The sequence below is a fragment of the Azolla caroliniana genome, unplaced genomic scaffold, assembly GCF_043228905.1.
Source record: "Azolla caroliniana isolate FFs.n. ecotype wild unplaced genomic scaffold, voAzoCaro1.0.p SCAF_1, whole genome shotgun sequence".
In the NCBI taxonomy this organism is placed as follows: domain Eukaryota; kingdom Viridiplantae; phylum Streptophyta; class Polypodiopsida; order Salviniales; family Salviniaceae; genus Azolla; species Azolla caroliniana.
The window spans coordinates 2,579,933-2,596,750 of record NW_028230436.1 but is presented as its reverse complement, the minus strand read 5'-3'; the positions used below and the strand labels follow the sequence as shown (position 1 = coordinate 2,596,750).

The following is a 16,818-nucleotide window of genomic DNA, read 5'->3' as shown; positions in this document are numbered from 1 at the left end:
GCCAAGTATAATGCTTAATAGCGATCAACAAAGAGATACATTTAAATACACTATTCCAGATTAATTAAATGATTACCTGAACTTTAATACGCAAAAACCACGCACATAATAGTTTCAAGCCTAGTCGTCTGTTATAGTTTCGATTGATTCCCTCCATGACAACAGGCAATAGTGATGCTTCAATTTGAAAATGAGGATCACACATGAGTAGAATGATCATTTAAAGAAGAAACATATAACAAAATCCCAAAGCTATAAATTTACATACAAAGAGGATGCTTAGCTATCTTTGAAGCTTCCAGGTCCACCAAATGCTTTGTCCCCGAAATATCAACATATGTACAAGAACTACAACCAATGTCATGTATGACAAAATTATATCAAAAACATTTCACGACATAAAACTGAGTTTTCTGTGGTACACTATCACAATTTGCCATGTCCTAGATTCACCTAGCGTCAAATCGGTAAAACATATCATCCTCTTTGGAGTTCATCATTGAAGTAAGGCATTGCACATGTGTTCGCAAAACATGACTCCCAGATTCTATAATTGCCCTTATAGAAGCACTTGACTTATTCACAGCTTCCTTTAATTCTGATATCTGCTTTGTTATGGCCATTTTCATGAATTGAGAAGTAACCATCTGAAATTTCACATGGATAGAAATGTCAAATCACTCCTTTGAGTAATTAGCTGATGTGGATTCATCTGCTAACACGATTATACAAAAAATAATGAAATTAAGTGACCTTTCACACAGTTGAACCATGGATTTCATATAGAGAACCGAAAAGATGTCATTCAGCCTACGCTTCCACATAACATTGTAATGAAATCACATCTCTTGTTGTAATGGTCAGCTCTTGTAACTCATTCTATACACTAATTCATGATTTGTAGATGATTAACTGTCGACCTGATCAAGTAACTTTTCATAATATTCGAAGACATAGATCTTTATGAATGAATGGGAGGAAGAAGAGCACATCACAGCGCAATCTTACACTACCTAATCTTTATTTTTAAAGATGCACAATGAAAAATTAATTCATGTTCATGTATAGTTAAGTTGGTCTACAGTTATTAAATACTTGAAAAAAATACATTATCTAGAAAGTGACTGATGTTCATTATTATTGCAAAGTTTCAGAAGAAACGCATTAGAAGGCAAAACAAAAACAAGTTGTAACTCACATCATCACCATCCTCTGGCACAATGAGGGTACCGACAACTACAGCATGAGGAGGAACCTGGATTAAAATATGAAAAAACACAATAAGAACACGACTATAAAACTTTAATCCATAATCTGGAGGAAAGAAGAAAGAAGAAAGAAACAGAAGGCCAAAATTACCTATGAGACCACATCGTTTTTACAAATGTATAAAACTGACCTAATTATGCCCCATCATAAATATGACAAGTAATCTCATAGAAATTGAGGTGTGTCCTCAGTGGGTATTTGGATAAAAAGGGTTAGCGAGGCCTATGACTCCTATAACGTGCTTTTATCTTTTTAAGATAGTGAGTCCACGGATCAGGGCTTTGAGGGTAACTCCTCTAAGGCGTGTTTTACAGTGTGTTGAGTTCTGGCTGGACACTGTGGCAATGCAGAAATCAATGACAGTGTATTCCATCGCTTCTCAAAAGTTTCTTGTATGTACAAGCTGGGTTTCCATAGCTACACCACATAGAGGAGAAATAGCATGGTCATTGGTTCCTGGAAATGTATGTGAGCAAATTGGTTTCCTATGGAGTAACAAGTATATTAAAGAGACATAACTTTGTCCATGCTTGCAGAAAATGAATGTCAGCAAATTGTTTTCCAATGAAAAACAAGTATATTGAATGCTGCAAAAGGGCTCTGCTATCTCACTTATGGAGAATTGAGGCCTCTTAAAACCGATTCTTAGGTGTATGTATAGTTTTGCATACTCTACCAGATATTCATCAAATGTGAATTGATGCTTTTGTCCAGTAAACCATGCTTGTGTCAGTTCTTCATTGTGAGTGTGAAATGAGGTCTTCAGGTCTCTACATGCAAAGTCTTCAAGTCTTTACTGTGAAGATGAAATGAGTATCATGTCATCCGCATACGATAAGATCTGTACCAAATCTCCTGCAAGGACGACTACTACTCCCCCTAATATTTCTCCATAATCTGCAATCTATTGACATGCACTAATGTTTTGTATCCACGTCTTCCAGCCCACTATAATTATTAATACATTATGAGGCAAATTGTTTGACAGCACAAAAAAAATATACAATATATGAAGTGCATTTTTATATGCTTCATTTTGTGACATGTATATGTCTCCATCATAGCAGGAATCTTTACAATCGGAAAGAACTAAACATCTCTCTTTCCAGTTCATGAGTATGCACACACGCACACGCACACGCACACACAAAACGAAAACCTTAATCCATCACATCGATACAAGAACTTACCTTATAAATGAAAGACAGAAAGAAGGCAAAAATAGAAGGCATTAATGAAATCAGATGAGACATCATAACTCTTCATGTGTGTTGATGTGTATGCACATACACAAAACGAAAACTTTAATCCATCACATCAATACAAGAACTTACCTTATAAATGAAAGACAAAAAGAAGGCACTAATGAAATCAGATGAGACATCATAACTCTTCATGTGTGTTGATCATTTCAGTATGCAATAAACACTATACAGTCAAAATCATGTGTATGTGGTTGCATTCATATATAAGAGTTCGGCCTTCTGAATATAAGAAGGAGATAGTCCCCCCTAAATAAGAGATTATGAAAGACAGCGGAGATATATGAATTACAGAGGAAAAAAGCCATGCCGAAACATTAAAACGAAGAGCGCAATCTTTATCTCTGGATATACCAGCGCACAAACTTCATGATATTAAATTTCATCATGCATATCCTAAGAAAACCTATGTCATCCAATCCCTTTAAAAATATCAAAGAGTTCATGTAGGCTCATAAATGAGACATTATGAGATGTAATAAGGACAAATTACAAATATAAAAACCAAATAATATATGCTTACTTTGCTAACTTGTTGAAATGCTTTCATCAAAGGAGGAGGGTCAGTGTGGCCAACTATTAAGGATGCACGATTATTCAGCAGCAAATTCTGCATAACATTCACATCAAAAGATTTGATCAATTTGATAATCCATCATATCTACAAAGAATCCATCTAATTTTGCATAGCATTTTCCATTTGGGATCTCATGGCCAGACATCTTTAAAAAGATAGAAAATAAGCTATGTCCCATTATACTGAAGGTTTGTGAATATATAACAGGAAAACCATAAATAAAATTTGACTTATTATTGGAGGCTTAACCTTGTTAGCACAATAGAAACATTTCCAAAGGTAACAGATATTTCACACTTAATGTAAAAATCTGGGAGGAAAGTTTTTGCAAGCATTAATGGAAAGTGTAGCCAGACAGCCTTTCTGGATAACTGTTTCTACAAATATAGACATATGATTTCTTGGTTGTATAAGTTAAGCCTTTATCAACACTATGCTACAGAAGAAGGTATGATTCACGATCATGGTATACCTTATTTCTATAACGGAGAATCTGTCTACATGGTTACAATCATAATTACAACCTTAGTTAATTGTATATATGAGTTCCTTTTGATGTCAAGCTTCCATCCATGCAATTTGTCAGAGACAAAAACTACTGCTACTGCGACGTTAAAACAGTAACGACTACACCATACCGGGCAATGTTGACTACTTTCTGGCACCCAAATTACAGGCTCCCCATCCAACATTGTGTAATTTGTATATTCTCCTAGGGTTCTTCCGGCTTTTCTGCATCAAATAAAATAGATAAGATAGTAATGACAGCCTTACATTTGTCTATTTTTCCAATGTAAGTTTACATGCCATAATTGTGCCTTAATTTCCAGACCATCTCTGGACTAATAGTTCTGACAAATGCTGAGATAACCATTTTGGCATCTTTTATAAAGTATTTTCAGCACTACCTTTTTAAGTATCACATAATGTGCCATGACTCTACAAGAGAATTCTCGTAATGATAAGATTTGGTGCAATATGAATCCACGAAGAAATATCCATATATTATTTGTCGTAAAATTACTTACTTCTCTTCTTCTCTATCAACCAATCTAGGTTTGATAGTAGTGAGCTGTCCTCTCCAGTTTAAAGCTAGCAAGCTCTGCAAAACAATAAACGCTTCATAACTTTTTGCTTCATATTGTTTTGCCCACGATCAACACATTACAGATATTTCAAATTCTATATTTTTCTTTCATTATAATACAAAAGATCATTTTTCTTCTTTTTCTCCAATTTCTACATGAAAGATCATTGTTCATTTAAACAAAAAAAAAAATCATTTCCATTTCAATACTTCAAATCATTTTCTTTTTCTCCATTTCAAAATGAAAAAAAAAATCCGCTGAAAACATTAGGGTTTAGTTCTGAGAGACCTTGCACCTTTCAGCGATGTTGGGAGCAGTAGTTTTAGGTTTCTTCTGTTTGGTACCTTCAACCTTTGCGGAGGAAAGGCGAGCATAGCCTCCTTCGTAAATTTAATGGAAACGGGAAAGAAGATGTGGAGAGGAGGACAAAAAGGATTCCATTAGTTTGAAAGAGAAAGAAATGAGACGATACATTTAGAAATAAAACATTGATTCTTTTGAGCCTATGACTTACGGGAGGGAAAAGAAAGTTTAATGAGAAGGAATATATTCTTCTCCCGAGCTCGGGCCATAGCCATCTGTCTCTGTCTTTGCTGTCTCTTCTCTGCGTATGTCTATCGCCTCTCTCTGATGACAAACCTTAAAAACCTCAGTTTCACTATGAAGTTATTCCCACAGAGATTCTCATAATTCCCCAATTGCCCCTCCACTTCCCCATAATTCTTAACCAAAATACCCCTCCACTGTCTCATAATTCCGCAAAATGCCCCTCCATAGCCCATCAGTTCCCCCAAGCTCACATCACTCTTAACATGCCATGGAACTCATCCTACAAATGCCATCCATTTCATATTAGAATCAATAGGCTCTCAAACGAATAGCGGCTTGGTGGTTTACTCCATAGCATCAAAAGTCATAAATTTGAGAGAAACCAAGTTCGATCCTTGCCATGGGATCGGCCTCATCTCATAGATTGCAATCGATTTTCCATGGCCATTAAAAGAGATATGTAACTATCTATTTATCTCATCGTTGGCTTGGCACCAAAGTCATAACATCTAGAGAACCTAGGTAAGATCCTTCCCATGGTCTAGGCCATGTTCCATAGATCGCAATCACTCTCCTATGGACCTTAAAAAGGTATCCATCTATCTATCTCTCCTCTTCGGATCGTTATTTCATATCAAGTAAAATGTTCTAATAAAAAAACACGATGTAAGCCTTTCTTTCGCCTTGGATCATATATGGGCTCTCGTGGGGGAGAATGATATGTCTCTTTAAATGAAGTAAAGCCCTTGGTCCACAAACTGAGCATATGCACTAATTGTTTATGTCAGAGATTATCACACTTATTCAAATAAAATAAGTGCTTTTTAAGTAACTAAGAAGTAGGTTCCATATAAACATTAACTAATTAAGTTCCCTTAAAAGTGTTGATGAGGTATATAAGGCTATAAACCCAACTTAAGTAAGACCAATTTCATTGTCTAGTTCACAACTAAGAATTACTAATAAACACTGGGATTAAATGAGTTAAAAAGTGTTAGAATCAAAGCCATAAATTTCAAAGAACCAGATTGCTGCAACAAGCTTGACTTGTCTAGATTTTGTTTCAATCTCCCATGGACATCAAAAAAATTATGTGCCTATTACCTATAATTTTAATTTAACTTAAAATGAATATCCACTTGTCACATATCCTCTCTTATAATATTGGTGTTGTACATTTCCTTAGACCAACTAAGGATAGAGACACAACGAGACAACACCATTCACAACTTCCACACTTCGACAACTACAACAAAAGATCGACTCATATTGATTAATTCAATTTGTTAAAATTAATTGATTTATCGGTATGGATTTTATGAACCAATCATATTGGTACCCAATTTAGTTATAGACTTCAATGTCAAACGAACCATGTCATTGATCCTTGTACGACATGTTAGTGCATCAATTGTATCTACCACTATTGGTGCACATGTATAATGGTTTTCTAGGAGATTTGTGAGAGTCAAGGTCTAAGCTCAAGAGCATAAACTTAGGGTTTTGCTTATTTGAAAACATGCCTTGTTAATGTACTAGATGACCCATCCATTTAAAGTTTTTGGAATGGAGTGCAACATGTGGTTAATGTAGGGTGTGTGAAGCTTGAGTGAAGATCACCAAATCAATTGCATACCACAAAAAGCATAATGTGAGGTTTCGATGCCACATATAAGACATTTTATGCTACGCCACAATTTATTGCTTATTAGTATTGAGTTTTTGTAGAGTCATAGTGATGGCTTGCAACATTAAGGCTATGGGTTCAAATATCATACAGCCATTTAAGGTTGCAATGATCACAAATAACTCTTCACAAATGTAGTTTGAAATCATGATAACCAACAATCTGATATAAATTTGATGCCAACATTATGTTTCATAGCACAAGATGTTCAAACCAATAGCATTGCTTTTCAAAAGGTAATATTAACATAAGCATGATCTTACATTCCCAATTGTAATATCCTCAACACGTTTTTGGCAAATAATCACACCATACATTGTGGAATTCATGAATGCATAAACCAAAGAGAGTAAATAAAAACTGGGTCTCCACGTCTGATGCAAACAGTAGTTAATTATGTCCTCCATACACATTCAGCATCACTTTCTTATGAGAAAGACCAACAAATATGATTAAATCAATCATGTTTAGGACATGTCACATGATCAATCCATGCATAGCACAGTAATCTGCATGTTTGCTTAACTGTAAATTAATTTACAAGAGCTTAATGAACCTGATTAGTAATGATTCATCTAGATGAAGACCTATCAAACCATGAAGTCAAATTTCCTATGATTGGTATGAGGAAATTTTACTTTGGATCATTTTGATTAATTTTGCTAAGAAAATTAACTAGATAAAGCAATTTCCTCAGTTTGAAAATTGACATGATTGGTTAATGACAAAACATTCATGCATACATAATCCCTTGCTTTGAAGACGTGAACTGTGAAAAAAAATTGGGCCTACATGTAAAAGAATATTACCAAGAGAAATAAAGTTTGATTCATGCATTTGGGACAACACATATAATGAATAAATATAGGGAAGAGATGAAGGTCCTGTGCACCATCACAAAAGAAGTAACCATCATCGTGACTTTGCCAATCTGAGAGAGTGGGAGATACAAATTTTACTCAAAAAAATGATAACGACAATGATATTTTAACATTTTCAGGAAGACCCATAAAGAGTATGTTTTGTTAATGCCTTCTGTTGGTGCAGAGAATGAATAGGGAAGAAGAGAAGGTACAGCGCATCATCACAAAGAAATGGCCATCATCACGAACTATGTATATGTGAAGAGAAGGGATAGCAATTTTACTTCAAATGATGATTACAAGATGATATTTTAACATTTTCGGGAGGGCCGAAAAGGAGCATGTTATCATAGTCCTCTGTTGGTGCAGCGGATATACCTACATGACTCGTGAATTTTCTTATGTCGCTTGTATTTGTAAGTAGAGAGTATGCATATGTGCCCAAATCGCTGGCGACATTGGAGAGGTGTGCAAGGCTGATCGATGATGTATTTGATAGTAGGAAGCATCATTTGATGACCATGAATGCTCCACATCCTAGAGTGAGGTGCGCCCCGTCAGCAATCCTTGATTAGCTTCTTTATCAAGATGCATATGCATCATTGCTATACAGAAACTGCAATTCTCCCACGAGCACTCACATTAGTTTCAATGTGTTTCATTCCAAATCTCCTCAATGAAAAAGGATCCACTCCTGCTTTGTGTGCAGCCATTACACCCAATGCCTCCCAGTAATTTGCAGCACGTATCTGGAAGAATGTCATTGACAAAGGGCTCTCTAGCTCTGTCTGTATATATGCTATATAGATTGTAAAAATATGCTTCTCACTATATTGAAAATGTATGCATCTATATGCTTTGTCAAAAAAAGTGATTCCCTAAACTCATGACAAAAATATTAAAGAATCAACTAGCTATTTTTCTCCTCTATTCTTATTTACCTATCTATATATTATATATAATGACACATAAATAGGTAGGTAGGTAGATATGGGTTTGTGTTGAAATATATCTTGTAATAAAGCATGTTCATATATAGGACCAATTGAAAGGAGGGACCCTCCCTTACCGTCAAGGAAATGGCAACATCATTACCCTTTTTGTACACTTGTATCTACTTGGCAAAGATGCTTTGTACTATGATTGCAGATATTGTTGTTTGATATCTTCCATGATTCACAGGCATGCTTTATACATGGATAGATACATTTTGGAAATAATGATCTAAGGTATCACCTTTTACAATTCTCTAGTGCATCAACATCTTACGATCTTGCTGCTACTTGATTCAGATGAGTCATCATAAAATGATCGGGTTGATTGGAACTTATTTGAGGGTATCTATGCAACGGATAGAGCTTTATATTAGCTGTGCAGAAAGACTACCTATGTGCACTATGCAGTTATCACCGGATCACAGTTAGGTTCCTATTCTAGTTTCTATCAGCATCAAGCTTTCACACTGGTCAGGGAATAACCAAATGAATGCATTGTGGACTATATCTGATGCCAAGCAGTAGGAATCTCAGAAGCAAGAGAATATTCAATTGCAAAATACAAGTGATATTTGTTGTACAGAAGTCATTTCAGAGGGACTGAAATGTCTGAAAAAATCAATATGAAGAAATCTCTACTTAGAAGTTGGCACTTACTCAGACCCCCACATTTTGCCTTATATATACCTTCGAAACCAAGAATTGTTGGGGTCAGCTCACAAAGCAAAGATTACAAGGCTCTTTTTTGCATATGAAAGACCAAAACTCATTTCCTAGAGGCATGGCAATATTTATCTCTTTGTGAAGGGTATGGGAAGTCTTTGATCGACATGCTTTAGGCTCCACTTCCATTTCGTGTGTTCTGTCTATCTCTTTGACTTTTTTCTATTGAAAGGGAGGAGGGAGAAGGAGGAGGAAGAGGGAAGAGAAAGGAGCTTACCTCTATATTTAAACAGTGATTTTGGCTTGAATGTTATAATGTAATTATATATTGTATCAACAATACAAATCACGTATCAAAACATTTTTCTAACTGATGTACTCCTTGAGATAGACAAGCCATTCAAGAATTAGGAAGACCACACTTACTGTATCAATCTGCAGCTTTTCAGGGGTATCATTCAGAACTGTCATGTTTTCCTCTACCGCGATCAATAAAGGCTGTATGCATCAATCACCAAAAGTGACATTTTTACTTCAATTTTAAAACATTTTTGTAGTGTTTTTAACAAGAAAAAAAGAAAAGTGATTGATGCACATACTTTGTTTTTCTTCTTGCTGAAAGCCAGTGTGCCAGCACCTCCACAAGCATTTACAGGAACTACAACACAATCAATATCCTGAGACCAAAGGGATCCTTTTGTTGACACTGCTACTGCAGTGTCCTCTCTTGTGATATACTGAGGAGCCCTACTTAATCCTGCTAAAACAGAAGGCAAGAAAGTGTATCCAATCTGCAAAAAAATCAAGGAATCAACTCAATGAATTCAGATCTTGTTCACTTTCTTGAATCAGAAATTGAAGACAATGGAATAGTGTATTATGTACCTCTTCAGCAGCAGAACGTGGCGATATCGTTGGATCTAAAGGTAGAGGGGATAGAGCAGGTGCATGTGCACATGGCATTTGAAATGATTCTACAATCATATGACTTATGATGGCTTCAACACCTGCTAAGGCATCAACTCCCTGCATAAATTATGTTATTTAATAATAAGAATGGTATAGAGTCACACAATGATGCAACTTATATATTTGCTAGCTCACCTCACCCTGGCGATAATCAATTATGTCTTCAATGCTATCATCTGGGAACCTAGTGACCACTGCAACAGCATTAACTTCTGTTTCCCTTATCATTGCATCCACAGCCCTTATTAGAGAATCTGAGTTAGCTAGACAGCCTGAAGATTGTCCTGTTTCACTATTTATCCATTTTTTAACCTGGAGAAAAATTAAACATTTAATGTCTTTATCACTTATCATTGCTTCCACAGGCCTCATTAGTGTGCCCAAGTGAACAAGACAGCCAGAAGTTTGTCCAGCAGTTACACTTTTATCTTTTTTTATCTAGAGAACAAAACAATATTTTAGGAGCTGAATTGACCATATGATTATCTGAGACAGGGTTGGACAAGAACATTTTGGGAAATATCAAACAAACTCGAGAGTAATTGGGGAATCTAAGAAATTTTAATTAAGGTACCTACCCCCAATGGCATATCAGTCACAACATGTTCTACAATTTGTAAACCAAGAGATGCACGAGCTGCATCGGCAACTTGCAGATGCCGAAGTTGTAAATCCCTTTCGATTCCCGAGTCTAAGACAAGGCCAATCTGCAATAGGAGATACATATAAATGTTTGTAAGAACATGTTACATCCAAATGGCTAACAAGTCAATATGCAGACTTTTATACTTAAATGTGCAATGCCATTTATCTCTGCTGTAAATTGCTGTCATCTGAAAGGGCAAAGCTACATAGTTGTCTAGCTCTCACATTTTAATTTCATTCTCTGAACGTTAATAATTCATCTTAAACTCAGCTGTTGCCAATACTAAAGGAAGCCTCAGATTGTAGACCTTGGTTCAAAAATAAGGAAGCATATTGGCATATACATGACAGAAGTTCCTTAGTTTTATCTGCTTTTGACCATATGTGTGACTGCGCAGATTTCCCAAAAGCTGGCTTTCCAAATATAGAGATGTATAGAAGAACAAGAAGTCTCAAAAACAAGTCTTGATGCCGATATAAACAAATTGAAATGAATGAAATAACTTTTTCATTGATGTTATGCTACGGAATCATATTCTATTAGTACAAAAGAATGTGCATTTCTAAATTTGAATCTTGATTACCTTGTTTTGATGAACTGGAGCAAGTCCCCATTTCCCTTCTGCAAATCGGTCAAGTGCATAACCTTCTACATACATAGTATTTGACATAGGCCAATATAGCATTGCTGCATTGAGTACCTAGACACATAATTCACATTTATGACATTATTTTGTTGATGTTGAGCTGCCTCGAGCATATTAGAGAACCATTAACAATGATACTAGCATTTAAATGTGTGACTATAATTATCACATAAAATGAGACATGTTATAGATAGCACTAACATTTGGATGGGTGACTAAATTATCACATAAAGAAGCCATTGCTCGAGCAACTGGAAGAGCATCTCCTGCGAAACCACCAATGCTAGCACCAACTCCAGTAGGAACAATTAAAACAGAAGAATATGGTCTTTCACATGAAGAAATGTTTGCTGTCACCTGTAAGTGCATAAGATATTTATGGAAATGTGTATAAGGACCACAAAAATGATGGTCGTCAATCAGAAACTTTGATGATTGATGGACCCACTAAAACAAGATCTCTACTAAAACATCCATGGAATGTGAAAGTGTATACATAGGACATCATCAATTAGAACCACTACATAGGGTATCATCAATATGGATGCTCCCCTAAATGAGGGTAGTGGTTCTAATTGATGATGTCCTATGCATACATTCACATTCCATGTACATTCAGATTCCATGTATGTTTCAGTGGACATATCGCTAGCTTCTGGTTGGTTGTTTCAATCCACATAATAAGGTCTCATGAGTAAGAACTTGACGGCTAAGTTTGTTAAAGCTAATATGGAATCAGAACCGAGACCTTATTGCAAAGAAGGGTTCACCTTACAAATGGACTAATAAATAAATAAATAATCCTAAGAGGCTGCCGGTCTGGTTATACGATGACTAATTTCTGATTAATATACAATCATGAGACAAGAAATGTATGCTTGTGATTGAGAGAAGAATATAAACAAGTGTTATATACAGTGAGGGAGTAGGATTCTTTAAATATGGCATTGCTGAAGTGTCTTTTAAGTCCTTTTTCTCTTATTATTTAGCATAGGAGTGAGAAAATCGAGTAAAGCGCGTATTAAGATGGGGTTCCCATCAATGGTATCATTGTCACATTGAGTAATTTTCTATCCTTTAAGACATGCCAAATTCCACGCAAAATATATATACATATATTCTAATTGCAGTTCACGAACAAATTTCTAGTATTCACAGGAACCTCTCCTTAGGTTACTTAGAACTTAGGAAAGCAAAACACAAAAACTTTTGCATTTCCAATGACTAAAAATAAAAGCTCAATACAATTTCCACAGGTCTATCTTGCTATGGTTTTCCACGATGAAAGAAATTTATATAGTATGATGAGTAGTTAAAAACTAAGCATGCAGAATAAAACCAGCAGCAGCAGCAGCAGCAGTAATAGTAGTCGTAGAAGAAGAAGAGGAAGAAGAAGAAGAAGAAGAAGAAGAAGGAATACCTGGAGAGAGGTTTTCCTGTTTTTCTTCTGAAGAGAGGTTTTCGCACAGGCTAAGAGAGAAGAAGGAAGAGAGCTCTGAAATTCTCTGTTAATTGGAAGATGAACGAATGGTAGAGAGCAAGCCCCCATAGCCATGGAATTTTGGGAGCAAAAATGGTTTTTGCTTTTACTTTTCCTTTTGGTGGGGGTGTGAGAAAATGAGATAGTGATTATTCTTTCATTTATTTCACATATGTACATATGTATTTCTCAGCTTCTTATCCTTGATTTGGTAATGCTTTGTAATGCTTGATTTGGTTCTCCGATGATGGTTCGAGTGATACTTGTAACGTTTTTAAATATTCTCTATAGTTGTGGAACTTGGTTATAACTTATGGATATAGGGACATGCATTGAGGTTGATTTGCAGCATAGTTGTTTAAGAGTTGGTTGTCGGCTCATCTTAAGCTTGATTCAATTCTATGATGTTTTTGCAAGAATATAATGCTTAATTAAGTTTTGTAATTCATATGAAGGTCCACTTAATTATTTGCTCTTGATGGAGACACAGCAGAGCGGGTATATGAATCACAACCCTTTAAATCTTTAATCATTTATGGATTTATCTCCTTAACCTTCAATACATATTTATGTTTTACTGAGCTTCGAGGTACCTCTTTTCTCAAAAAATGATGGAGATTGATAATGCTAAGGTTTAATCATTTTAGTCCCATTGGATTCTACAAATATCTATTAAGGATTTTGAAGCTAACTAAATTCTCACAAAGAAAATGAAATACGATACGAGTCACAACCATGCATGGGAAGAATTGTAATGTTCCACCCCATTTTCACAATCTTGACGTGACAATGACATAGTCAAAATGAATGTCAATATGAAGTGCCATACTATAATTTGAACCATAGGGAGATGGCCCAAAATGCACTATCTTAAGAAAAATATTTCAATCTCTACTTTCCAAAATGCAAATTGTCTAGCTACTACAAAATATTTGATCAAATGAAATGAGGCACAATAACGAAAGAGAGGTCATCTCCATTTGAGAAGTTGTAGATCAACGACACAAAAAACAAATTGTTGATTTTGTTTCAAATTGTGAATGTTTAGATTCCTCATCAAACTATGAAGCAGATTACACAAAAGTTGAATATAAACCCATAGCCTCTTCAAAAACAAGCAATGCATGATGTATGTGCATGGTAGGACCCCCAATGTACTGATGAAATCCAAAGTTGTCGGCGTATCAACCTAATAGTTCATGTTGAAGCAATACTTGTAGAAGGACTTGCTTATCGCGTGCCAATACAAATGACTGAGTTGAGACCAACACCCCACAAAGGATTCCATCACTCGTAGAATCTCATAAAGTTGCAAATATGCAATCGGACATAGTAGTGGATAATGGTTATCCAGTTTATGTAGATAGGAAGGATTTGATGGACAAAGATGCAACTAAAATCTTCAAAGTTGATATGATAAGGAAATGAACTAAGGCATGGATGTGCAAATCGAAGGAACGCAACTTCACCTCATCTGAAATTGCCAAAGAGTGCAACTTTGCAAGAGTCACAAACACAACAACAATATAAGCTCCCCAAGTGATTGGATGCATCAACGGGACATTGAAATTGTCAAAATTAGATGTATTTAACTTATAATAAATGACTTTGGAATTTGTGGGCCGTGTACTTCATGAAACCTAAACCGTGACATGCTGAATACTTATATGGGCAATAACAATAATAATAATCTCTAGGCATACGAGGAGATCGTCACCTCTAGAAACATGTTGGAGGAATTTTGACGGGGGTTGATACATTTCATTCCTAAAAGTGTTGGGAGTGGCAATGATATTTGTAAGTGGCGACCCATAACTCTTCTTAATATTGTCTATAAGTTGCTTGCAAAAATCATGGCATGACGATTAGCACCACTTCCCCTTGAACTCATTCATCTGTCCTAAACAAGGTTCAATAGAAATCAAAGCATCCTAGACAACCTTTTCTCATTTTGAGAAGTAGTAGCCTTGCCAAGTGTACCAACAACAAGGTAGCTATAGTGCTCCTAGATTTTGAGAAAGCATGTGATAGGGTATGCTAGAAATTTCTAGAAAGTGTGATGGGGAAACTTGGCTTTCAAGAGTCATGGATCAAAGGCACATCAGGACTTTATAGGAACGTCAGCAGTTGCATCTCACTAGTAGGTAAAAGGGGCCCCTTCTTCTGAATATTGCGATCTGTACGACAAGGATGCCCACCAGCGCCATCCTTATTTCTATTATACGTCAAAGCACTATCTAGCTTTCTCAACTTGCGGCATCTAAACCTACATGGTCTTCTTGTGCCGGCAATCTCACTGAATCCCCTTAGATATAGAATTTGCAGATGACACCATAGTCTACTTGCAAGGGGACTTGGAAAATCTACAAAAGCTAGAAAGTGGATTAGTCATATTTTGCAAGAGATCAAACGCCATGATCAATTGGCGCAAATCCTTGGCAAATATATAACATTCTCATGAAGCACATATTGCATGGCACCCACATCATGCTTTCAAATGGATCAATCAAGGAGCGAGCACCAAATTTTTGGGTTTTCAAATTGGATTCAACATTCCTTTGGAGACTATGATTGCACCAGTTATTCACTCAATTCGACAAAAGTTGATACATTGGAGCTCGAAAAAACTCTCGCTTGCAGGTCGCATCATAGTGGCAAACTAGGTTTTACTCGCAACAACATGGTATAGCCTAACATGTTGGACAATATCTAAGGAAAGTATACACAAGATTCAACAACTGGTGCGCAATTACATTTGGTCTGGTAAGGAACATCACACAATCAGGGCCAAGGTGGCACGGCCTATACTCACATCACCTAAGTCCAGAGGAGGAATGGGTCTGATTGATCCCGTCTCACAATCCAAAGCCCTACTTGCTAAATTTGTGGTATGGGACTCCAACCAAGGGATGACTGTTGGAAAATGCTACTAAGGTTATGTTTCACTTACTTTAGGCCATGAAAAGGGGCCAATACGGGATGGATTCTAAACATGGATCTCAAACCTAGGTTCTCACGCCAATTGGAGAATAGATTCAATGCATCCATGTGGAAGGCTTGGTGTGACATTAGACAAGGTCTCAAGTGCGATCAACCTAATTCCGAACCTGCTTGGCTTAGTCAACGCATTGTATGGAACCCATGTATTAGAGATGAATTTGGTCAACTAATTGGATCAAGTAAGGGGCAGACATGGGGATGCATTGCAGAAGGTCCAGGAAAGAGTATAGAATGTCGGAGATGGTTTATGTCATTGCCAATACAATATCAAACCAACATACTCCATGGAATCATGGGTGGGTGGACTATGAGATTTGAAATCATTAACACTCTATTGCTTAGGGAAGCTACTAATCAAAGGACGGCAATTGAGAAGTGGATAGGCTACGAGGAGGGATCTTTGATCCCAAGAGGTAGGGAACCACCGAACAGGATCGAAGGCCATGAATTGCGAGACAACAAGGCATTAACATTGAATACGCCATTTCGAGTACTTGCATATACTGGTCATAAATGGATTATAGATCCCGATCCGATTAAAGTATAACGAGAATGTCACATATGTACTCATGAGAAAACATGGCTACGTAAGGTTAGTTTGGACCCATTGCAATGGACGTGGAACGATCCTTATGCGGGTCAAGGAAGCAAAGTCATCCCTTTCTTCCAATTCACGACTAGATTGGGTCACCACATTGTAACCGCTCAAGATCCGGTTATTGCAAAGATTTGGCACACGTATCATGTTCCTCACACAATTATCATCGAGTATTGTTAGAAAATCTAGAAACAACATCACGTGAGGTACGTTACCACATTCCAATGGCTATTAATACATAAGGCACTACCGGTTGGAGCGTGGCAACGTGGGAACCTTAGCTCTCCTAATTGTGCAGCGTGCCCAAATGCAACAAAATCAATCCGACACGCTCAGTGGGAATGCCCAGAGACCCATCAAATATGGTGGGGGTTGGCTACCTATTGCAAATATGCCAGGTGCAAGGTACAATCAGGTGGGGAAATGTATGTTGGTTATCATGACAAACCCCAGTTGACAGGTACGAGCATCAAGAGGAGGGGATGACTTTGGTGATAAAAACACAAGAGGGTTTTTTTCCCACCAT

General features: G+C 36.6%; 2 protein-coding genes across 2 annotated transcripts in view; both read right to left on the bottom strand.

Moving 5' to 3' along the window:
• Window positions 1-4,874, bottom strand: part of LOC147868286 (uncharacterized) — a 6,373-nt gene extending 1,499 nt beyond the window's left edge. The window contains exons 1-9 of the mRNA XM_087317488.1: window positions 4,711-4,874; window positions 4,485-4,576; window positions 4,137-4,210; window positions 3,747-3,840; window positions 3,055-3,141; window positions 1,199-1,255; window positions 454-647; window positions 269-348; window positions 77-177 (exon numbers count right to left, since the gene is read on the bottom strand). Coding sequence (XP_087173614.1) covers window positions 77-177; window positions 269-348; window positions 454-647; window positions 1,199-1,255; window positions 3,055-3,141; window positions 3,747-3,840; window positions 4,137-4,210; window positions 4,485-4,576; window positions 4,711-4,774 — 843 coding nt within the window. The 5' untranslated portion in view covers window positions 4,775-4,874. The remainder of the gene's footprint in view (window positions 1-76; window positions 178-268; window positions 349-453; window positions 648-1,198; window positions 1,256-3,054; window positions 3,142-3,746; window positions 3,841-4,136; window positions 4,211-4,484; window positions 4,577-4,710) is intronic.
• Window positions 4,875-7,237: 2,363 nt separating this feature from the next.
• LOC147868285 (uncharacterized) lies at window positions 7,238-12,804 on the bottom strand. Its single transcript, XM_087317483.1, has 9 exons — window positions 12,635-12,804; window positions 11,416-11,571; window positions 11,152-11,268; window positions 10,501-10,629; window positions 10,058-10,234; window positions 9,839-9,979; window positions 9,553-9,744; window positions 9,380-9,451; window positions 7,238-8,044 (listed from the first exon to the last, which is right to left on the bottom strand). Exons 1-9 carry the CDS (start codon window positions 12,767-12,769, stop codon window positions 7,901-7,903), a joined length of 1,263 nt encoding a protein of 420 aa, XP_087173609.1. The 5' UTR covers window positions 12,770-12,804; the 3' UTR covers window positions 7,238-7,900.
• Between the last annotated feature and the right edge of the window lie 4,014 nt (window positions 12,805-16,818).

Bases quoted from the DNA above. Each gene is read 5' to 3' on its own strand.
- LOC147868285 (XM_087317483.1), bottom strand. From the start codon at position 12,769: ATGGCTATGGGGGCTTGCTCTCTACCATTCGTTCATCTTCCAATTAAC. The intron at 11,572-12,634 runs GTATTCCTTCTT...ATGCACTTACAG, and splicing joins ACAGGAAAACCTCTCTCCAG to GTGACAGCAAACATTTCTTC. The intron at 11,269-11,415 runs GTTAGTGCTATC...TTATGTGTCTAG, and splicing joins ATTTAGTCACCCATCCAAAT to GTACTCAATGCAGCAATGCT.